Source organism: Drosophila nasuta, chromosome 2R, assembly GCF_023558535.2.
Source record: "Drosophila nasuta strain 15112-1781.00 chromosome 2R, ASM2355853v1, whole genome shotgun sequence".
In the NCBI taxonomy this organism is placed as follows: Eukaryota; Metazoa; Arthropoda; class Insecta; order Diptera; family Drosophilidae; genus Drosophila; species Drosophila nasuta.
In genome coordinates this window covers 20,999,924-21,025,454 of record NC_083456.1, presented here as the reverse complement: position 1 = coordinate 21,025,454, position 25,531 = coordinate 20,999,924, and the positions used below count along the sequence as shown (strand labels likewise).

General features: G+C 37.2%; 1 protein-coding gene across 5 annotated transcripts in view; it reads left to right on the top strand.

Moving 5' to 3' along the window:
- Window positions 1–25,531, top strand: part of LOC132784269 (5'-AMP-activated protein kinase subunit gamma-1) — a 71,481-nt gene that overhangs the window by 28,512 nt on the left and 17,438 nt on the right. For 3 of the 5 annotated variants that reach the window (XM_060789771.1, XM_060789770.1, XM_060789772.1), the window contains exons 3-7: window positions 2,624–4,442; window positions 8,696–8,805; window positions 8,867–9,491; window positions 9,559–9,687; window positions 16,521–16,557. In XM_060789771.1, coding sequence (XP_060645754.1) covers window positions 2,760–4,442; window positions 8,696–8,805; window positions 8,867–9,491; window positions 9,559–9,687; window positions 16,521–16,557 — 2,584 coding nt within the window. In that variant the 5' untranslated portion in view covers window positions 2,624–2,759. Of the gene's footprint in view, window positions 1–2,623; window positions 4,443–8,695; window positions 8,806–8,866; window positions 9,492–9,558; window positions 9,688–15,942; window positions 16,302–16,520; window positions 16,558–25,531 lie in introns of those variants that run through there. The other 2 variants (XM_060789773.1, XM_060789777.1) reach the window with 2 other exon arrangements.

Genomic DNA, 25,531 nt, shown 5'->3' with positions numbered 1-25,531 from the left:
CTCTCGATGAAACATTCCCATATGGAATTATTCAAATTGTGTTTGAATGCCATTATTTTTGTTTGTTTTCACAATTAGAGAATTATTTTAATTACGTGACTGTCATAACTCATTTGTCAGTCGAATCGAAGTAAAAATTATTTACGAAAACACGATATTAAGTAGCCGGCCATAAAGGTCAAAGAACACGTACGACTTTTCATAATATTCAATTAATGTCATTTACTTAATTCTTCGAATTGTTCTCTCTGAATGTTGCTTACTTTTTGAAAACAGGTAGAATAAACTGTAAATTTGATTATATTTTTAAAGCGAGTTTAAAACAAAGTGTTTTAAATGATTAATATTGATAGTTGAATTTATTGACAACCCATTGAAATCAATGTAGAAATTCAAACGTATTCTTGCATAAAAGATAGAAAAAAATGTAATATTTATTACTGATGTATTTAAATCGAGATTTTCATGTGCATCAAACTATTTGTAATGCTAAATTACTTAGAATTTTAAATGATTCTTGCATAAAACAACAAAAAAAATAAACTATAAGTTTAATGATAATCTCAAGATTTATATGTAAAGCAAATTATTCTTAATGCTAAATATTTATAATTAAATTTATGGACAAAGCATTTATGTACTCTATGATATGTTTTCAATATAGATATACCAAATATAGTCTTCTTGCTTTTATTGAAAATAGGTAGCGAATATCTCCCACTGTTTTTTGTCAAATGATTCTTAAATAATACTTTATACTGTAAAATTGCCACTTAAATTTAATTTAAATCTTACATAAAATACTTTAAACTGTTCAGTTTCCATTCTAAGAACAGACAGTAAAAATAATTATAGTAAATGTGAAGTGAATGCAGCATTAAAATCATACAGAAAATTAAACTGAACTGAGCTGAGTTTAGTCGAGTCGAGTCGCCAGTTTGTCTAGCTCGTTTTGTGAGTCTCAGTAATCGCGAATGCACTCGTCATTGATTAATAGTTTCAACTATAACATGACGTTCGATTTGCTAGCAATTATTTGTGGCCTGTTGCAATTGTTAATGGCCTATAATTAAAAGTCAGCAACAGCTGACGGGAATACTATGTTTTATATACATATAAAAAATAAAAAAAAATACCTATATACTACTTTAATTGTTGCAACTGCACGATTGAGTTACAACGTTGCACTCGTAAGTCTCCCAGCTGGATTTGGTTGTTTAATTAATGCTTGAAAATGTATCTGACGCATAGCCCCGTGCTGCCAGTTCAAAATGCTATGCTTTAATTATTCATTGCACTTTGTGGAAAACCGCAGACTTAAGCACTCCAACAGACAAACACTTCGCCGCTCCTCTCCCCTTCTCGGATATTCGAGAACCGAACTCATATGTATCTAATTGCTATTAATTGCTGGGTGTATCGTTTGCATTTATTTTGCTCAATTGCGGTTGGCATTTAAGCTCTACGAAATGCAACGCCTCTGCGGTCGCAAATATTGTCTTCAAGTACTCTATAGTTTTGTATCCTGCATTGCGAATTCACTTTACAACGAAGCGCAGTATGATATTAAATTTAATTATAGTGCAAAACTTGGCGATATTTGCCTTGAAGTAGCTTTGGCGAATTGATTTCGACTTCAAACGAGTATTAGATACATTTGTATCTTCTTTATTTTTAATTAGCAAAAGCAACTAAAGTTTAGGTGTAAATTATGATTACTAGCATTTAATTTAGTTGTAAATCTGTTAGTAAATTCGACTGCTCATTGAGCGCCTCAGTTTGAAAGAAAAGATCCAAATGTTTTTTGCCTTTTCTACGCTAGCTTCTGAGTCATTTTTTTTGGGAGGGTTGTGTGTATGCTTGGTTGCCATATGTTTGTATTTCCATTCCCCAATATTGCTTTCTTGTGGCGTTTGTTTGGTTTTTTTCGTTTACCCTGTAAGCAATTAGTCATTGAGGAAGAGTTTATTGGGCAAATGCAAACAAATTTACTCGTTACCTCGAGCATTAGGTATTAAAATGAATGCTGGGTATTTGCTAGTCAATCAAAGTTCGTATTTATTTTTTTCTTTTCGTTTTGACGACGACGCGTAAATAATTAAATTAGCTTTGTTAGCGCTTTGTTTTGCTCTTGCTGCTCATACACAAAAAATACACACGCATTTGTTGTATTCTTTCGCTGCTTCTGTTTTGGATGAATGACAACGAATGCTCGGTTCTCGGTTCGGTGTTCGATGAGTTTGAAAAATACCGAAACAGAAAATTGCCATTTTTTTCTAAATGCTTTACGCCGTTGTTTGTCGACCTTCACCTCGTGCTACAATTTTTTGGTTTTTTTCGGATTCGTTTTTGTCGTTTGGAATTTCGACTGCGCTGTGTGGCAGCAACATAAGTCTCTTAAGACTGAAAACATGTTGAATGTGGCTTGTTTTGTGGTTTGTTGAGAATTTAAGAATCATTAAGAAATACAATTTTGAAATTTGAAATAAGTAAAAGAACTCTTTAGTTAAATTTGCTAGCTGCTACGTCACTCCGTCTCTCTCTCATATCAACACAAACGAAAGCTGCTGGCTATGAAACTCTAGTATGCCACTCAGCAACAACACATGAAATTCTTTTGCAGATACGAAACAAAAGTGAATTTCCGGCAAATCCAATGTCGCCACCGAGCAGATCATTTGCCTAACGAACTGTTCGAATAATAAACAAAACATATACAACAATAATAAATCCAAAGTCCAACGAATATCAAACCGCAAATGGCCACAAACTGCGACTACATTGAGGATAATGTGAAACAGCAGCAGATCACAAAGTCAGGAGCAGCAGCCTCAGCAGGAACAACAGAAGTTGGCACAACAAATCGAACGAGCGTCAGCTCCAATGCCTCATCCACGATGAGCGAGCACGCGGAGAAGCAGGATGGCAACGAGAAGCTGCAAATGCTGTGTGGCAACAATCAAATGGACAGCTTCGAGTGCGCCTTCGAGTCCACCATGGACGACCTGGAGCAGGCGGTGCGCGATGGCTATGAATCCGATTCGGAGGCCAGTGCCAATGGCCAAGCCACAGGTGAATCATCGGGCTCCAGTTTGAGCCAGCTGGCGGGGATCGGAGGACTGCAGTACAGTCAACAGTTGACGCCCCAAATGGAGTTGCAGTTGCAAACGTTGCCGCGCGTCAATTCGTTTGACTTTCAGAGCAGCAGCGGCAGCAGCAGCGATGATGAGAACGATGACGATGCCGACGATGATGTGGATGATATGGGTGTGGTAGGTGCACTGAATTTAAGTGCCAAGTTCGCCCGCAGTAGTGATGCACGCTACGATGCGTATCATCAGCGTCCGCCTTACTTGTTGCCACCGTTCATGGAGCGTCGTCGTCTCTCCCAGTGCAAGGAGGAGGATGACGAGGACGATGGCGACAAGTCGCCGCCGGTGAGTGGCAACGGCAACGATGCACCGCGCTTGGAGCGTGCCTCAAAGGCGCCGCCACGCCCACCAACGCCTCAAGACGCCGCCTCCAAGGAGAAGTTCAAGGATCTGGAGCGTTTGCGTCAGCAATTTATGCACAAAATCGATCGCATCAATACGCGCAACATCGAGGAGCAATACACATCGTTGCCACCGCCACCGCCGCCACCACCGCCTCCCATACCGGCCACCATATTGCCCAAGGCACTCAAGGAGCTGCTGCAGTCAAGTGAACCACCGGTTGCCACGCCTCCGGCAGCATCCAAAGTTGCGCCAGCTCCACTGGCCATTCCCGAGCAGTTTACGGTGGCCACAGACGGCACATCGCCGGCTGCCACGTTGCAGTTGCCACATGCGGCAGAGCCGCCAATCATCATCAAGGGCAAGTTCAAGGTGTCGCGGGCCCAGGAGACGCCCGAGCTGCGCATGGAGGCGCAACAGTTGCGCGAACTGAAACCCAGCGCCAATGCTCAGACCATCAGTTTCCCCTCCAGCTTTGGTGGCTACTCCTCGGTGCAGGGTTTGTTCTCGCAGCGCTATGGCAGCAATCGGTTTCCGGTCGCTGCTCCGCACATGTCCAAGCAGTTCTTCGACTCGTCGCTGGTCGAGATACGCGCCCCATCGCAGTTGTCCCTCAACAACAACGGCAGCCAGAACCAAAGTCTCAATTGTGATAGCAACAGTTTGGCCAACAAGCCGCGCACGCCCAGCGAACGCGAACTCGACGACATCTGGATACGTCGTGCTCCCGCATTGCCCGCTCAAATGGAGGCACGTCGCACTGCTGACGGTGCCTCGCCAACGCCATCGGCTGCAGCTGCCACCGTTTCCGTTGCACGTCCCGTTTCCTTGGGTGGCGTCTCCACAATGCCACGCCTACTGCAGCGCAATGAGAGCAGCCACTCGGCGACGAGTCCATCGAGGCAATTGACTGCCTCCGGTTCAGTTTCCGTCTCCGTATCGGAAGATGTAAGTGCGGGGAATTTGTTTTTGTTGGGAGGGGCATTTTCTGAAGTGACTAACTACGATCGGAATTGGGTTCAAGTATGAGCTAAGTGTGAAACTTAGAGCTGATTCATTTCATTGGGAATGTTCATTCTAAGTTGATAAACTTAATAGAAACTTCAGTACTTTTCTTTAAAAGTGAAGCGGTTGAAAACTATTTTTTCACGAATCTTGTGTGTTTAAAGGGCCATATTTTTGTTAATATGGCTCAAACTAACGTATTTAAAAATAGAACACCATTTCAATCTCAGAAACTTAAAAGACCCTTTATCACTCTCCTTAAAAGTAAAGGGTCAAAAAATGTATTATTCAATTGAAATTTTGAAAGGCTTTGATTAAATTTTGATCTAAATATCTCAATAAGTTGAGAACCTACTAAAAATAGACAATTTTAATCATAAAAAGAACATACAAACCTGTTTTCATTTTTATTTTAAAATGAAGGATCTACGAATGCATTATCAAATTAAAATTTTCAGTAATTCTTCGCCATACTTATTGTATGTGTGTTTAATTAAAAGACTGCAACTTAGAATTCTATTGCCGAATGTCTCTAAAAATGTCAAAAATTTATGATTTTTTCAATATTAAACAACTTTAAAACTTTTCTTAGAAATAGAGAACAAATTTCAACTGATTATTTTTGATATCTTTCATATTATAAAAAAAGACTAGTGAGTTTTTTTTACTCCAATAATTGACTAGAAAGGCTTTCTTCTGCCTGTTTTCAATTTGTGATATTTTTGATATTAACTAAAATAATATAATCTTCAATACTATAGTTGAAAGTGATTCCCAGTTTGCTGCTCTAATTAAAAATGTGCGACTCTTTCGTTGTCCCCAGACTGGTTCCTCAGACAAAGAAGCGGGGAAACTACCTTCTAATTTTATGACGTACTTTGTCAATCTGTTGTCTAATCTCTTTAAAGCTCTTATCAAAAAAGCGTAACGTACCTGCTAAAAGTGGCACAAAAGCCCCATAAATCAAATTAACAGTTCGTGTAAACTTCAAATTCACGCAAAAAAAAAGCAAACAAATTAAGAAAAAAAGTGAAGAAATTAAAAGAAAAGAAACTCACTTCAAAGAGAATTGCAAAAGTGTCGTCAAAAAAAAAGCGACAAGCAAAAAGATTTGTATTATTATCTCTAAATTCACACGTCGTCAGCTGACGTCATTTCTACAATCATCATTTCGCGATAATTCAATAAAAATGAAATGAATCTCTTAGTGTTGAAAAGAGTGTCAAGTCATGAGCAAACAACGTGTTGAATTAAATGTGATGTCGAAATTTGAAGAATCCAAGCCTAAGGCTTAAGTTGTTCTGATTCCGTTCTTTCAGAATCTGCAGACAAATATTATCATATGCTTTACGCATTTTGATTCCTTTCGCAGTTTGCGTTTTTTCGACATTCATTATCATAAGGCGGAATCTTCCACTCAATGTGTGCAGAAGATGCTTCAACTGTCTGAAGCAGCAAAAAAAAAGTGAGTGAGACACTTCAAAGCAACTTTGTCTGGGGTACTACAATTTCATTATAAAGACAAATATTGTAAAACTCTATGCCAGAGAGCATTCACAATTCGTTGAGCTATTTTTAGCAAAGCCAAATAAAAAAAAATTATGTGTTTGGCTTTGTTTTGTAAACAGTGTGTGGGCTGAATGGGAAAAGATGCATTACCTTTGTGGGGTGTTACCTTTTATTTTTGGTGTTTTTGGACTTTATGCCCAGTTCTCCCTCAGCTGGTTTTTTATTTATCGTATCGTATGTTGACTTCTCGGGGAGGGACCAACCTTATCAACTGACAAATGACACAATTTGTCAACAAAGCTCACTTTTTGTTTTTCACCATTTTTTCACGAATCGCCATAAACACAATCAACAGTAACCTTTTTTTTTTGTTTATATACATTTATGTATATGAGAACTAGTTTATATAGAATACATATATCCATGTACTCTTCTAATTACATAGGCTCTGTTTGTGTGTGTGTTTGTGTCTGGGCAAACAATTACGTCAATGGGGCACTCACCACACCCAATTATAGATAGATACTTACTTGGATGTACGATACACATACATAACATATATAGAGAGTGAGATATATATCCAAACAGTCGTCGTTGTTTGCCCTGCCATGCAAATCACTTGAATACTCTATCATCTACCCATCTCCGTCACACTCGCACTCTTTATTCTCTGTTCTGTATCTCCATCTCGCTCCACTGAATGCAAATATTGAGCTAGTCGTAGACAATGTCCAACAGCTGATGCCAAACACTCCTCTGCCCACAGTTTTCTGCTCGGTTCCGCGATACACAAACAAAAGCGTAAAGTGCTTCTGGTTTTTGTTTTCATACACTATCTATAAAGCGGGGGATTATACGGTTCTATATGAGCTAGCGAATTATAGCTGATTAAAAGACGCAATATTAGAGCATGATGCAGTATCATTTGTAATAATATAAAGTAATATATTATTTTATTGTTCTTAGAAGAAGTGACTCATATAAATTGTACTAAGAAAACTAATAGGGATTTTAGTTTTCTTTGTATTTTTCTGATCTAGATGAAAGACGCTGTATTAAAGCTGATCACACTTATTTCAAAGTGTATTTCTAGTTCGTTATAGCTTTTCCAAATTGTTGTTTTTTCTGTCTACTCTCTCTCTCTCTCTCTCTCTCTCTCTCTCTCTCTCTCTCTCTCTCTCTCTCTCTGTGTTGCCTCGCCCATTTAACCCACTTTGCACATTGGAATTAACGGAATCATCGGCACACTCGATTACTTGAACACTTTTAATGCGTCCATTAATTTGGCGTTGTTGTTAGCTCATCGAAGCAACAGCAAACAGCAACAACAATTGAATATTGACAGCCCTCGGGGCACGTGACTTGGCATTCCAGCAAAGTGCAAAAAAGAAGACGAAAAAAAGTAAAGCCAAATTTAATGCGTTGACCTGTTGACTGTGAAACTGCCGTCGCACAATTTTGGATTTGGCTAAAAATAAATCGGAATCCAACCGCAGGTGTCTGTCTGTCCGACTGTCTCGTCAGATCGTTTTTGAACATTTTTGTGAAAGTTGTCGGAAAGGTCGTACAATTAAATGGGTTAACCCAATAGTTAGGGTTTAAAACTAAGCTATTTGCCGGCAATCTTTCTAAGGCAAAGTTTAAAAAACAGTTTGAGAGGAAATTCAATTTTTTTGAGCTGCAGATATTTGAGGTTAGCAATTGAAAAGAGTTGTGTTAGAGAGCTTTACATAACTGGGGAGTAAATTGATTTAATTGTGCCTAGCAATTATCAATAAGTTACGTACGTGTATTTACAGCAAACAAGTTAGACAAAATGTGCTGCAAATGCACAACTTGTAAATACCCTGTCAATGATTTATTTTTTTGTTATTTGCACAAAAATTAGTTAAATTATTTATAGATATTTAATTAATACATTTCGCATATGCCGTGATCATATAATTACTATAATTGTTTTAGCTTACGATTTGCAAAATTTGCCTTTTCAAGTGTTTTTGGGATATTCGCAATTTCCGCTGCGGAGCTTTTGTTTGTGTGTGTGTTTTTTCCCCCTGTTGCATGTTTAGTCAGCTGAGCCCATTGACATCACAACAACTGTAACTTGATCTCGCTCTCTCTCTAAGCTAAGCTTCAGCTGCGCTGATAATTCTTTCTCCCTCTCTCTCTGGCTGCAGTGCACTGCTTGCTTTAGCCTAGGCACAAACCTTGACAATTCACCATTTTGCACGCAGCGCATTTTTGAACCCACTTCCCATTGTTGGCGGAAATTTTGCGTAATCCATAGATAAATTGATTAAATTCGATTAAAGGACGCCACAGGACGATGGCGTCTTCAATTAATAAAGCACATTCGATACTTAATATTTTTGTTGTTTCTTGTTGCGCCACTGCAAATTGCGTCTTGTGTTGATTCTTCAATTGTGGGTTAGGTGGCTAGCTCACAAATTGTATTTGTAGACAATTCGGCATAATTGCAGTACAGCCAGGATAATCGCTGTGGGTGGTCCTTATTTTTATATTTGTAGTTGTAATTTCATTTCTTTTTGCTTTCCGCTGCTCTGTCTGTTCAGTTTGTTGTGGCCTGTGCTGCCAGAAACATGCAGGAAGCCGCCGAAGAAGATCCCAATATTACAACAAGCATTCCCAAACCGCATTCTAATCAAAAACGTCATGTTCGCTTTCAGGAACAAGATGGTTTATCACGTGTGCCCGGCTCCCGACCCTCAAGTGCACCCGCGGAACCCAACGCCAAGGCGGCCAAAAAGGCCTACAAGAAGATGGAGAAGGAGCAGCGGTAAGTGGAGAAATAATAACTAATCCCATACATAAACTAATCAAAGAACTCTCTCCTACAGCCGCCAGGAGAAGGAGCAATCGCGTCGCGAGAAGGAAGCCCGCAAAATGGAACGGGAGACGGCGCGACGCATTGAGCGAGAAGCCGCCAAGCTGGAGAAGCTTAATCGACACAGCGAGAAGATCTCACGTAGCACCGAACGCATGGTGGGCAGCGGTGGCTCACGCTCCGGTTCGCTGGAGCGACGACGCAGTGGCGAAGATTCACCCGTGCTCAATCAGTCGACGGTGCACGGCATTGCGTCACCGAATCGACGGCCCACCATCTTCGATGTGTTTAGACCGCGCGCCAAATCGGATGCCAAGCGGCACAAGGATAAACATTTGCTCGATCCCTCGTCCGCCGACAGCAGCGCCACCAGCAGCACATATTCCGTATCCGGCGGCACAACGGCAGCAGCAACATCCGGCGCAGCGACGTCAGCAACGACGGCCGGTGGAGCGACGGCGGGCAGCGGTGCAAGTGGCGGCGCTGGTGGCATCATGAATTCCATGAAGGTGGCCATGCAGCACTTTGGACATCGCCAGCATCCCGCCGTAACGATAACCAATGCCGATGGCACCGTCTCCGCCAAGAGCAAGTACAAAGATGGCAGCGCCCATTTACACCAAGGCAGCGATGCGCAGGTGCGACAAAATCTTTATATCTAACTGTATTCTATATAAAACTGTTTATTGTATTCATTGTTTATAGTATTACCACACGGTGACTGCGGTGAGACCCCACGCCAATGCCAATCAACGATCGCCGATGACCAAAGTTATGGATCTGTTTCGCCATCGTTCAAACTCAGCGGTCAGCGAGGCGGACAAGCGAAAAGCGGTAAGTGTCACGGCTAAACTTAACATACGAGTGCATTGGTGAATTCTTTATAACAACTTAGCGAGTGCACAAACCAACTAGCTATGTTAGATTACAGCGCGCTGTTAGCTAAAATGTTAACTGATATTTCGAATTAAGACAGTTCAGTTAAAACGAAAAATACGTATTTTAAAAAATTATTTAGATGAAAGATTTAATATTTGAAATTATGGAAAAGATTTGTTAAATTGCCTCACACATAATTGATAAAAGATATATTAGATGAAACTATTATTAATCGTAATTTGAATACAATAAAATTTGGCGAAAAATAGGAATTGACGACCCTATGAATGTGTTCTCTAAAGCAACTCGCACTGTAGTTATTTCCATATCAATATTCATACAATATTGACATATCAACTCTTTCGACATCCCGTTCAATTTCTTTAAAGTATTTTTATATTATCTGAAATCAATTAAATGTTACTTAAAGTAGATTAGGAGCTACTTTATCTTTCGCAAAAAACCCATACAGTCTGCAAGCGATTATCAGCAGTATTTGAGCGTCATTTGTAATCTACACTTTGTGCTGAGTCTGACAACTTCATTAAAAATACAGTTATGAGCAATTTTTTGTATATTTTGATTTGATAAGCGATAATGGCTTAATGCGATTTGATTGATAAGCGATGGTTACATTTCAAAATTGCGCAATCAAAGGTTGCTTATCTGCTGCTGCGAACAACAACGGAATCAATTGAACAATCAGGCAATAATAACAAATACAGAATAAAGTCATGTACGCATTTATCATACTGCGAAATGTGCCACATCATGTTGTGCGAACACAGTTATTTATTTATTATCAAATCCTGAGAGAGAGAGAGAGAGGAAGAGCAGAAGCAGCAACAGAAGAGAGAAGAAAGCTCTCAACAACAAGTACAACACAACAGGTGATCTATGGCGTCAACAGCTGTGCGATGCGACGCTCTTCACAGCAATGAGCTTTTGTACGACTTTCTCTCTCTCTCGCTGTCGCTCTCTATCTTCGTATGCCGCTCTTGGCGCTCTCACTTGTCTGACAGTTTTTGGGCTTTGCGGAAAAGTGCCACACACAAGCACACACACATATGCGGACAAACGTATTATTATTACGTATACGGCGAGTTTGTCGTTGTCGTCGATGGCGTCGAGTCATTTCAATTTTGCCGTTTTCTTCTTTCGCACGCTGCTGCGTTTTGTGTGCTTTTATTTTCAATTGCATTTCCAATTGGACGGCAGCTGATACTAGAGACAACGCGCGCGCATTCTCGTTCTTGTCGAAATTGATAAACAACAATTACATATAAACAACAACAAAATAAAATACGAAATACCAAATTTCAATTTTGATAAATCTCAAGCGGTGCGGCGCGTGTGAGCAACAAAATATAATATTAAATAAGTATAAAATGAAAATGAAATAAGCAACAATAAAGAAAATTTATTGCTTTGTTTTGTGTGTGTTTGAATGAAAATGGAAGTGTTTGAAATTTGAAAAACGAAATTGAAAACAACATCTGAAAAAAACAAAATAAATAAATTCACAAAGTGCAAGTCAAATAAACAAAAGCATAAATAGATGTATATAAATATATCAGACCCAAAAAAGAAAAACATTTTAATGAATTAGCATAATTAAAGAAGCGTTTAGCACTTTGCATATAATATCAAACGAACGAAATCTGAAAAATCTGTTCTATGTGTAAACAAATTGTATTTATATGCCAATTGCGACAATTTAAGGCAATTATATATATTTGCATCTTTTCCGCGTGTGCGCATTTTAATTTGATTTACTTACGTTTTATTTATTATAATTTTCAATTTTCAAGTTCATTGACGGCGTCCAAAAACCCACGCGAAATATGCTCGATAAAAATATATAATTATAATAATACTTGTGTATTTGTGTGTGCTTTTAATCTGCATTTCTATTTGTTTAATTAAGAATTTTAAGCACTTTTGAAGCGGCGCATGGAAATGAGCTAAACCTAACAAAAAAAAACTGTCAGCGCCACAAAAACAAATGGCAAACATGTGATGTGTCACATTTAAGTGTGTGTGTGTGTGTGTTGTGGTTGTTGTTGTTGTTTCCCTGCTGCTTATTAACGTATTCGTGAAATTTTGTTAAATATTTTGTTATGTTTTCGCTTTTAGTTTGTTAAGATTCTAAGCCATTTTCTTAGTTGCTAATTTGTCAAGTGTCTAACTTGGGGCTTCTATGCTGAGTATTTTTTTTTTTTTTTTTTTCATTTCGCTTGGTTTTATAATCAGTCAATCGAATTGTTCAGTTCCACTCCCACGCTGCCATATCGATATTAGATAGGCCTGTAAACCGTATTGATAGAAGGCTTTAAAATCTCAGACGCTCCCTTAATTGCAGCAATAAATTGCTGGCAACTTTTGTTAATTCAATTAGCACCCACAAATCATGTGTTTTTCTTCTTTTGCATAACAAATCCTGAGTGATAAATAAATGTGATTTTAATGAAATCATTTTATATGACAAAAATCCGTAAAATTTGGTATATTTTGGAACGTAGTGGTATATCATTTTGGTATATTTTATTTCAAAACGACAAAATCTGGTATATTTCCAATGTCATACTATATAGCTAAATTAGTATTTCGGTATATTAATTTGGTATATTTTGGAATGTAACTGTATATAGATATAGCAGTATGTAGGCATATCAATTTGGTAAATTTTATTACAAAAAACGATATAATGTGGTATATTTTCAACGTAAGAGTATATCGGTATATTAATGTGGTATATTTTGGAATGCAATGGTATGTCGATACAGCAGTATAAAGGAATATCAATCAAGTATATTTTATAACAAAAAATCGACAAAAATTGGCATATTTTCAATACAATAGTATATCGCTATATCAGAATATCGACATTTTAATTTGGTATAGTTAGAAGAATACCCTTGGTATACTTTAGTATATTTGCTGCATATTAATTTGGTATATTTATAGAAATAATACCAATTTGTAACTTCTTTACTCGTTCTTTGTGTCTCTCAGATGTATTTGTAACTCTGCTACTATTATATTTTTAAATAATTCTTTATAAATAGTACGCATTTTTTTGTTTTGCACATTTCATATAGTTTTCCACTCGTTGATGTCTGTCAAAATAGTTCGACACTCTTTAAAGTGACACAGCTGTTTGGAAAACACATCACAAAAAAAGAAAAAAAAATCCCTACCAATGAACTGGGGACCTTCGATTGTTGTTATTTAACTTACAACAGTTGCCCCCGAACATTTGCAAAATGTTATCAATTTGGAGCTTTTATCTTTTCGGCAAATAGAAATACTTGAAAAGAAGAAATTTAATTTAGAATACATCGGCTCCACAAAATTACCGATAAGATAGCTAATACTACTTATATACTCAAAAAACAAATAGAGAACTCTGACTATATAGTATATAGTAAATATACCTCACATTGAATATAATGATTATAATTAAAATAACGCGCATAATAAATGGGAGGTCTGTGATTCCTTCAGAGGGCACAGCAAAAAAAAAAAAGAAAAAAACGAAAAGCCTTTGTGTCGCTGATCGATTGACTTGAAATAATGCTTATTATAAATTAGTATTTAATATATTAAGTAGACAAAACGCGTACAAAGTCACTATCTGACCATCTGTGTCCGCCACTATCTCCGTAAATAAATCAATGCTATTTATATGACCGGCAATATATATTATAATAAATAGGTTTGCACTAAGGGAAAGAACCCAAAGACAAATGAAAAAAAAGGGTTTGTTTTATAACAAACTAAATGTAATTTACCTGTATTTAATATTCCTATTTTGTTTACTTCATTTCACTTTTCTAGGGTATCTCGACGTTTTACAACTGGTTCACGCCCACTTTAGTTTGTTAACGCCTTTTTTTGTTGTAGAGGAAGTGAAATTTATTGTTGCCCAAAAACATTCTCATTACTTTTTTTGGCCATACGAAATAATTGTTGTTTGCGCAAATTTTCTTTGTTTTCTTTGTAGTTAGCTTGTTAATTAATCATTTGTCAGCTTGTTGTTGCTGTTGTTGTTGTTGTTGTAGATGCTGCCACAGTTCTGAGCACGTCTAAGTTTGAAATGATGTTCAATATATGAGTATGAGAGAGTATTCGGAATCTGTTCACAGATTTATTTATTTATTTTTATTGCACACGTTTAAAGGTCAACCACTTGACGACGTTGTGCTTTGCTCTCTCTCTCTTTTTTCTACATATTTGTTTGACTACAATACCCTGTAAATTAGCAATTGAAGAGTATTCTAAACAGCCTCTTATTAATGTCATTATTTTTCTTTTTAATTATAAAGTGCGGATACAAATATAAAAAGTAATCACATCACAAGCACAACCATTTGTTTTTTAGTTTAAATCAAATTACAGGGTATCTCCATAGTTCATCATCATTATTTTTCATTTATTTCCATGTAGGCTTTGTATATGGCATTAAATACAATAATAAAATCGGAATTGACGCAACTTTAGATGTTTGTTTTGGACTCTCCGCTGTTAATTGCATATGCGAAGTTATTGTTTTTAGTTTTTTTGCAATTACCAATTACGAAATGCTTTGAGGTGTTGCAGCAAGAATTGTCATGGATTATTTATTAGCTAATTTGAGTAAACATAACTGAGAGATTGACAACGAAAGCTCATTAATTAAGCTCCTCTCCAGACACTTACGAGTAACTATAAACTTAACCAACATTCTGACATTTTTCATAGTTTGTCTAATTAGCTTTAATGAATTTTTCCACAATTGTTTAGTTGCACATTGTTTTTGTTATTCTTACACATTTCTTTTATTTCGTATGAGTATTTAGTATTTTCTTTTATGGCAATTTTTCGCGTCAAGAACGTTGCACAAATATTGACAAGAATAATATACAGACCCAGACCACATATATTGTAGTTATAGGTATAAGCTATAGGCTGTCGCCTGACTTTGCTCGCTGGGCAAATACAGAAAATACAGAGATAGACAGCCGCAGGAAATCGAAAATAATAAAAAGAAAATAGAAAACTATGAGATGAAATATATAGAACAACAATAATGTAGAGACCTCCAAATTGTTTCCACATTGTTTTCGCTAGAATTTTTATTTATTAAACGTGTTTGCGCCTAAATTGTAAAATGTAAAATAACTAAAACTATATTCCAACACATATATATATATTTTCTTATGCCACTGCAGAGATCAGAGGTGACTGCGTAATCGTTATACCCCACATTAACAACCGCTTTTGAATGGGTGACGAGTTATAAAAGCACAATAGCGGCAATTAAGCGACTGTTAAACAACAACTTCAACTCGATTTCATGCCTGCTGCAATCTCTCACTTTAGTTGAGCTTTCCAGTTACACACTTCACACTTAACACTTGTGTTGTAATAATTCTTATCAAATACTTTGTTTATCTCTGCGTTCGCAGATCGCAAATGTCGCTTAACAGAGCAGACAACTGTTAACTTAACAGCGCTCTCTTTATGTTATTGCGTTTTATCAATTTCCGGCTGCGCTTTTTGAATTGCAGTTTATTGGGTCATCAAGAGTTTTGCTACCTTTCAATCAACTATTTGTTGTTCTTCTTCGTTTTATTACAATTTCAATTATGTGACACAATCAATAAGCCGCATGTGCCACGCCCATTACGTGCACATCCGCCCATTAAACGTCGATGCGTCACATGCAGCTTCTTCAGTTGGTTCTTCTGCACTTCTCTCTTCTTCTCTCTCTCTCTTTCTCTTTCAATTAAAAGCTTGCGCGAGGGTCAAGGATTAATTTGTGGTCCGCTTTTGACCCAAACAATGCCACTTCGTGCATGTGTGCATGTGTGTGTGAATGTATTTAACATCTTTCGCATCTGTGCTCCACTTGAAATGTGCTGTAAATCAGCCGCCCCCAAAAAACAAAGACGATGACATTTTCATGGTCAGGGCGATGAAATTTTTGTATATTTTTTTATGATGCACCTTGTTGCAATTATTTCATTTACTCTTTGCTTCCTCGTATATAAGACAAAAAACAATTTACAATTTAAAAAATATACATAAATTTGCTGAATTTACATAAATGTAATTTGCGCATTTATTGCGAATAACAACAAAACAATTAAACATCACAAATTTAAAAATATATCAGGTGCCAAGAAAAAACCGCAGCAACAAGTATCGTAAAATACAAGAAATTAAAGCGTTAACAGCAAACTGTTGTTGCTAGCGCCATCTAACGCACGGAGGCGGTAACAGTGTAGCTACTGTTAACAAATATGCAGTACAATGTAAATGCATTTTGACTGAAACTCGGACACATTTAAACGGCTGTGCTTTACCTCAATAATTCTACTTAATCATAATAAACTTAAGCAAATCGAAACAAAATGTCGGCGGTCAAGCGTTGGCTTTATCGCCATACACACTCAACGAGTTCATCCAACAGCGGCCCACCACCCACCTCTCCCACAATAAAAACGCCACGCGGTCGCAGTCATTCGCTGGACGTGCAGTCACTGCATAACAGTGGAGTGCGCACCTTGTTAGCTAATGCAAATGTAAGCAAACCAATTTACACTTTACAGGTACAAAACGAGCAGTCCACCCGTGTGTACGGCATAGGGGCTAAAGTCTTTACAGCGCGCTGTAGATGATGCGATGGTTTGTGTACTCGCTAAACTCTGTGCTCTGCGCTGTTAAGTCTGCTAACAGTGCGCGGTATATTTAAATTACAAGTCAATTGATGATTAATGATTTCAATTTGTTTTTCCTTACAGCGCGTTGCGGCGCATCAGCAACAATTGGCTGTGCAAAGTAAGTACACAATTTTTTTTGCATACTATTTACTGAATTAATCCAGCAGAAGTTAAACAGCAAGTGCCAGGTACATGTTAATTACATGTTTAATTAACATTTAGATTCAACTTACAGCAATTTATATTATTTTTTGTTTAAATTTCGTATTAAATCGCGACTTATGCAAATCATGAAAACCAAATTAACCTTGACTTTGAAAATTAAAACAACAACACACATACTGGCGCGTATACATATGTATGTGTGCAGTATATAAAACAAACAACGCAAAGTAAAGCAAACAAACAAACCGCGAAAATAAGCAAAAGACGAATACGAATGTTGAAAAAAATAAGTAAAAACAAAATCAAAATGACTAAACGATGTGTAAAACCTGAAGTTTGAGTAGCTGTGTGTGAAGTGGGCGCGTCGTTGGGGCGGGGCACGGGGGCAGAAGTATCCAAAGGTGGTTAACAGCAGATAAACAGTTTTTATGTTTAGCTTTGCTTTACTTGTTTGTCATGCATTTTACATTTTTACATGTGTAAAATGCGAGTTGGGATAATAATAATGCTGTTTTGTATTATCGTTGGGTTCACTGCTGATTCTGATTCTATTATATTAGCACTACATGGGATTTTCTGATTTCAATATGTATGTACTGTATATAGTTGAACCACAATTATAGTTGCACACATTCTAACAGCAGACAACTGTATAAATATAGAATATGCAACAATCACTCATAACAATTACGAGCGCGCCAAGTCGTAAACAAAAACAACATTCTGATGAATTAAAAACAACTTGTATACATGCTGGGCGCAAGAATGGTAAAGGGAAGAGAGAGGGAGAGCATGAAGCCCCAGTTGTCATATTCGTGTTCTTATTGCGATAACGGCATACAAGAGATCAACATAGAAATACAAGCGACTCCCCCACACAGGCCACAACATAACAATAACAAGTTACTGAGTGGGTGAGTGAGAGAGAGAGACATACACATACTTTAATGCATACGCCATTGCGCCCAGCACGAAAACAATGCGAGAGCAAAGAGCGAGGGTAGAGAGCGAGTGCGAATGCGTTTCAACAAAACTAACTGTTGCTGCATTTTGGGTCTTCGCCTGTATGTTTACCCTTTGGTTGACCTTGAAAGCTTTTTTTTTCGTTGCCGAAGCCGAGACTTGTTTATGTACAGACTGCAGTTGTTATTGTGGCTCCTGGTGGTTGCATTTTCAATGTCATGCAAAGAATAACAGAAAAACAACCAGCACCTGGTTTGTTCTCGCTCTTGCATACCCGCTTTACTCTTAACTCCCCACTCTTCGCTTCGCATGCACAGACTTCGTTCGCTGGAACTTTGTTTTTGTTGTGCACTTTTTTTTTACTTTTTAAGCCTTTGGTTTTGTATGTTGTTTTGTTATTATTCGTCGCCGGCTTCATATCAAGTGTCTGGCCATGACGTAATCTTGAAGCATGTGCAGAGCGTTTAATTTAGAAGGGGTTGACAGGCGGGTGATGAGAGGCACATCTACTTACAAATGTGTGTGAGTGAGTGAATGACTGAGAGAGTCTGTGTAAAGACACTACTATCCCGCATTGTTGACTTTTAAAAAAGCAAAAGCTCAAATACTCGTACATAATTCGCAACCCACGACAATTAACCGACATTGATTTTGAAGGCAGCCAGACGTTGTTGACGCGAAAGATGTGCTTGTATGTGTAAGTGTAGGTGTGAGCTGTTGTTGTTTATTTTCTATTGTCATAACCCATTCATAAGCGAAAGTCTGTTAAGCCGCCCCACACTCACACACATGGACACGTTCGTGGAGCATATCTCACTCTGTTAAACTAGAAAAGACCAGTAGCAAATAGAGAGAGAGCGAACGCGCAAGAATGAGAGCAAGAGCAACAGAGCATAGACAATGTTAAGGGCGCTTTTTGGTGGTGCTGCTGTGGCTGACTGCTAACCTCTGCTGCCTACGTGACGCAGCGCACACAAACAAGAATAGCCACTAGAATCGCAATAATGTAAATACAAACGTCTTATAATTTGAGTGAATGCAAAACACAGCAGCAGCAATGTCATACAAATCGTAAACAACAACAATGCGGAACAACACAAAGAGCAGCCACCTTTGATGAAATGCTATATGTACCATAACACTTGTAAGTCTGCTTACACATACATACTTTAATACATAGAAATTTACATATGGATGTTCTTACATGTTTACAAGCGGAGAACCACACCCGCCAACACTTTTCGCTTTCTGGAAAGTGCGTGAATACAACGTACATATGTATGTATGTATGTATTTAGTATAAGCAGTTAGTCAGCAGTAGAAGGCTACGCAGCGCTGTTAGTTAACAGCAAAGGTCGTTTAAGTTCATAACAGAGGCAAAACTACAAACTACAAACCAAATACAAAAGGGGAAGATTAGTCAAAACATGCTTAACAGCGACGCGACCACGCCTACTTGGCCAAACAGCTTATCTAACAGAGTACTTTTTGGCTTTCTATGTTCGCTTTGCGCTCGCTAGCTTGATTTTTGTTGTGCTCACCTTTTTCTGCTGTTACATATACTCACGCACACATACACTTGCACACTGTGGGTCTAGCGTATATGCTTTGCGCCGGTTTGGCACTCGCACACAATTGCAAGCTGATACCGTACATACAACTGCATCTGTATGTATATACTCGCGCTCTCCACACACACTTACACTAATACACACACGCATACAATCACTCAGAAGTATATCGGACTGGGTTGGCCACATGGCGGCTACGTTGTCGCCTTTCAGTTAATTTTGAAGCGCCGGCCGCGACAGACGTTAGCAGCGCCACGTGAATTTTTTGTGCATTAATGAAATTACTTGAACAAACTTCGAGACACTTTTTGAATCATCAGCACATAATATAAGCAATACCAATTCATTCGACAAAAGGTTTAGCACATCGTTCATTAAGAAAAAAAACAGAAAACAAAAACAAAAATACCGAAAGCATTTAATAATAACTTTAGAAATATTTTCAATCATAATTAGTAAGTTTAACGTTGTTTCAAACAAAGAAAACGTTTAACTTACAAACTGGATTTTCTAAAGCGGTTTTCGAACAAAAATACACAAAATATTTGGATTTTTTTCTTGTCTTTTGCTATAAATATGCATGAGCGAGCATTTTAATCTGGCATTTTATAGTTAATAAACAAAGCAAACATACTACACACAGTTTTATATTGTATGCATTATATATATCTGAGTGCGTGAAGTGGAAAATCCATTAAACATTATTGTGGAAAGTTGTGTGAAAAGTGCAACACAAATGAAGAGGAAATTTCAGTATAAATTCATAAATGAAATTCAAAAACTCGCATGTGTATATATAAATATAAGACACTGCACAATTGCGCAAGTCTTAAAATAAACAAAATTTAATTTCGTTAATTATTGCGGTTAAAGCTGCACATCGAAAAAGGAAAAAAAAGAAATATTCGCTCAACGTCGTTTTTGCTTTGAAAATCGAATCGTGTCTTTGCTGTGCGAGTAACCATGTGATAAAATATTATTTTTATAAAAATAAAATCGACATTTTGCGCCAACACCCGGCAAAAGATTCTGTTATTTTATCGGTTTTAGTGCCGCGGCCACTTGATTTCATTTTATTGTTGTTTATATAATTAGAGAAACGAAAAAGACACAAAATTGATTTGATTTATATGACTTTTGCCGACATCTGTGACGCAAAAGCTGCAGTTAAAATTTCTGTTTTTGATTTGGCCAAAGTGCGAGCAAGTGATCTTCCAAGTATATAAGTATATATACATATATAGGAATATATGAGAGAAATATTCTGGATTGTGGCAAGTGGAACTCGTTGCTTTTAGCTTGTTTTCATTTATAGAAAAAAGCAAAAGTCTGTCTATAGGCAGTTTTTAGTGGCGTCATTAGCACAAGCCAATATCATTAAGAAGAAGCAATTAATCTTATTTATGTGAGCAATTAAAAGTCTAAAAATTGCAAAAATGAAATAAAGAAATCTGTTTTAAACTCTAATCTCTTTCAATTACTTGTAGTTTGCAATAATCTAGAACTCTTGCACTGATAAGAAGCTCCCCCCAGTTGTTAGCTCATCTAATAGCAAAAAAAAATGATAATCCCGCAACTATAAATAATTGCACAGCATTATATAGAAGCGGGGACAGAGGCTGTCGCTGATATGATTTACACATTATTACAATCATGAGCTTTATAAATACTATATGTGTATATAAATTGCGACACATTTGTATGTCTGTCTGGCAATTGAAATGCGCTTGGAATAGGTCAGTTCTACATAGCATTCTATACATACATACGAAAACACCCCGAGGAATCTATAAACAATACAACTATATGAGATTATAACTAGAACGCCATAAGTTTCACTTTTTTGTTATTTTCGCAAGGGTTATTTATACTGATTAAAATAGATTTGGATTTTATGTGCGAGTTTTTTTTGTATTATGAGTGTTTATATCTTTCACAACATCAGCAGCGTAGAACGCATAACATACATACAAAATTTAATTAAATTTCCAGAGCTAATTTAATTAAAATTTATGCTCACACACTCACAATGCTCTTGTTTTGTTTATGCCACACAAAATAACAAAACATCATGAATTGCCCAAGCCGGCTCCGAAAAAACAACAACGCACAAAAACAAGTGTGAACGCCACATGCGATGTTGCTCGACTATGACACACCCTGCATTCCATTCTTCTTTCACTTGCAAAATTCTACCACGTTGTTAACCAGTTTTAATGCGTGCAGGGTATAAGAACAATAAGAATCAGGGATTGAAAATATTTTGACGGTGGAGGGTGGAGGAAGCTGAGAACGAAGGAAAAAAGAGAAAACAAGACGAATGAAAACAAAAAACACGTCAAAGAAATTGCGCAGCGTAAATTCTTCTATTGCGCTCAGCATTTCGCTTTGGTCGCGTGCTTTATTTTCGTTTTCTCTTCTGCTCTTTGGGTTGGTTACGCTACGTTTTTTTGGACCGGCAAAAGAGACCAAAAAGAACAGAAAAAGAACAACAACAACAGCCTCTGGGCAATCTGTGCAATGCGGCAACACTCCAGCAGAAAATAATCGCCGGCTGGAGGTACAAAAATTTCATTTGCGACGCAAAAAAAAATATACTAAAAAGTCTCCCCAAGCCGAAGTTTGCGTATTGTATCGGAAGTGTTAGGGAATGGAGTGCAGAATATTATCTAACAGCTATGAGGTGTTTTCTTAACGAATCGGAGACCTTCAACTTGAGCCGTGCCATATGTTAAATACTCTTGATACGTTTCGGATTAGGAAGCTGCGATACTTTTAAGGGCTTTGTAACCATAATAAACAGCCATTAAAAAGTTAGCATATTCCTTTTATGTAACTCGCTCTAATCTTCAGCAAATTCTTATGTAACATCTTTAAAAGCAATTAGACTGACTTAAACGTTGCATGCCACAAACATTTCATGGAGTTTAATTCAATTTGTTAAAATTTTATGACAAACTCGTTATTTTATCGAGACATCATTAAATATATGTATACAATCCAAACTGACCTTCATATGCTATTCTATTCTATTCCCTCGAATAGCGTCGCGACACTTGCTGCATGCAACTATTTATAATTTACCCAGCTAATTTACGATGCGAAATTATTTTAACACTTGCGCTGCATAAATCGCAGCAAAATTTTTGAAACTGCGTAAAAACTGAGATAGATAAAATACTATGCGATAACTTTGAAGAGAAACCAGTTATTGTTTGTTTTGAAAACTTTTCAGTTTTCTGACTTCGAACAGATCAACAGAAAGCTAGTTGAAAGGGTTCGTTAAACCTTTGTCTCTACTCTCGAAAGTTTTCTAGTATTTTCCTCAGCTGCACTTGAAATTATGTCATATTTATCTAGTATAATCTATGGAATACCAGTTTTGGATAACTCTCGGTGAGGTTCACAAATTTATTCAACACGCTCTTTGATCATCAATCAAATTCTTTTTTGGAGAAACATTTGACGTTGCATTTTTATGTCCGATTGTAGTTTTCCGATCGTTGATTTTGTAGTTTTTGATTGTCTCGATTGTTGTTTCGAAAGATTAGAAACTAGAAAAACAATACTCACCGCATGTTTTTGTGCTGATTGTCGTCTCTCTCTCTCTCTGGGGTCGACTGAGAATTGGGTCAAGTGAAGGAACTTACTTAAAACGGCAATTAAATTTCTGTTCAATTATATTCCGAACAACATAAATATTGTTCATATCTGCTGTTTGCTGTTTTTTTTTTCATTATTGTTATTAATCTTGTTACCGTGATGATTGCCTTAATTGCAACACGCTTCACTGTTGTGTTGCTAACTGCATAAATTTAATACTGTACTTAACATACAGGGTGTCTAAGTTGGGGCTACTCAAGTTTATGATATGCTACGCATAAACTTGTTATTATCAACTCTGGTCTAAGCCGAAGAAAATAATCGCTAAAAAGGTATATGAAATAGTATCATATTTAGTGGCAAATTATCTTCTCTTCTGTCCCACGATTTACATATTATATATGTATTTCTCTTCTATTTTTTTTGTTGTTTTTTCCATTCTTTAAGCATCGCATGCCACAAAGACACTCCAGGCGGTCCCTAGCTGCTTCTGCTTTTGTATTCCCTTTCCTCGCTTTTCACTCTCGAGTCTCTTCCAAGTCTCTTAACGAGCTTCTGTCACTGTCTCTCCCTTATTCTGATGTCGTCTGTGTGTCGACATCGACGTCAGTTTCAGCCTGACCACGCCCAATTAAAAGTCGTAAACAACATGCACACGAACGAGTAAGAAAAGTCGAATGTCCTTGAGCTGTTTTGGCCTTTCGCAACTTAATCCTGTGTCATGTGACAACCTCGGTAGCCAACTGAAACTTTGCCAGCGATTAAGCGAACAATAAGCCAGCATACAACAGCAAGAACATCAAGAACAACGACCAAGACAAGAGCCATATAAGTGTTAATAGGGATGTGCAGAGGGGGGAGGGAACAAACAATGCGAATGAGAAGCATCACATACAGTAAATGAGCTTATAGAGATACTTTTTCCTTCTCCTTTTACTTACTCGACAATGGCAAACAGGCGACGTTAAACGCTGGCAATTAAAAGTGCCAAGTTGCCAAGTGAGGGACCCGTACATATCACTGAAGATAAGATAGATATTTTCTTTTTTAATTAAACGAAATAAGCTCACCAAATTTCAAGATTGCCTATAGAAAAAATTAAACCGAAAACGAAACGAATTTCATAACTAAACTTTAAGAGACCACAAACTTTGTAAACATTTCGAATAGTCAGTCTACTTAAACAAGAACACATCCTGAAAGTTTCAATTGTTTTCTACCGATTTTGAACGTGTGAACGTGACTTTTAGACAATTCTCAAACCAATCGCCCCATAAATTAAATACAAAAACAAAACAGCGTATACTTAATATGCACTTAGTAAATTTCGACACGCAACCAAGTGATACGGTTTATTCAGATATAGAATATATATGTATATAGTATATAAATGGGCATATCTGTATATGGAATATAAAGGAAGCAACAGAGCAAAGCAAAAACACACACCCACTTTCAGAGGCGTTAATTAGCATGCACGATTTGATGTGTCATGAGTGTGTGTGATCAAGTGAGCAAGTGTGTGTTTTAGGGGAATGGATCCAATATAGTGCCTAACCTTGAACACCATTAACCTACTAGAAAAAGCTAAAGAATTGTCCACATTGGGGTTGGTCAACACAGAATTTGCTTTATTTTTATCGCTCGACACATTTGAATAGCTAAATCACAGAACCGAGTGATTCTCTAACGGCGATTGGCAATTCTAATGTCAATATGATATATATATATTTGTGTATGAAGTATAGAATATAGATATGTGTGTGTTTGATAGAGTAAGTGCTCGTATTTTGCCCGAGAGTGTCGTGAAATACATTTGCACAGCGCTGCTTGTTGAGCTATTAAACGAGTATAAACCAAACACACACACACACTCACACTTATTCTGTATATATAGCGTATATCCCTCATTCTGCCAGATGCAATGCCACGTCTTCTTGTTGCTATTGTTGTTTCCTGATAACGACAGCATTTATAATACTTACAACCTGGTAATGTTGACTTTATTTGTTTGTTTATCGTCAAGCAAATAAATTCTACTTGCCCACAAGTTCTTTACATACGTCGTCGTCGTCGTCGTCGTCGTTTTCTACTATTGTAACAAAAGCACAACAAATTAATTAACCTAACGCCTGGCAAAATGTGGAAAATATCTGAGGGTGTGGGACATTGAAAAAACCGGAAAGGTTAATTGATGTCTATGTGACTTTGCTTTGCTGAATAATTAAACAAAATTTCTGGATGATTTGCTAAATTAAAGTTGTGAGGAAATTGAAAACCGAAATTTTACTTAAATTTTATTATAATTTACAAGGGAACAAAGTACAAACTGACCGCTGTGAAACTTGCGGTAAATTATACTATAGCTTGACCTTGGGTGAACGATAACTGGAATCTAGATGACAGCTATAAAAACGTTTATTGCAATCTATTAAGCAAATTCCCATAGCTGTCGGGGTTTGCTCAACCTTAACCCTGCTGTATTTACAAACGTATAAACCATCTTTATATCTTATATATATACTTAAGATGTTGAACCTTTTTTCTTTAAAGATTTTTGTACCGTTAAATTGCGATTTCCGTTTGAATGCGCAGACATTGCGAATGCCGCCTGCAGGACATATCACAATCATTACTCTCATGAAGGTTCCTGCTCTGTCGCTTTCATTTGACATCTTTTTAATGAGTTTGGGTGTGTGTGTGTGTGTGTGTGTGTGAAGAATGTATTTCCATTTCCCTTGGCTGCTGTTTGCCTTTTGTTTGTTGCTGATGAATATGTTGACAGGCGGC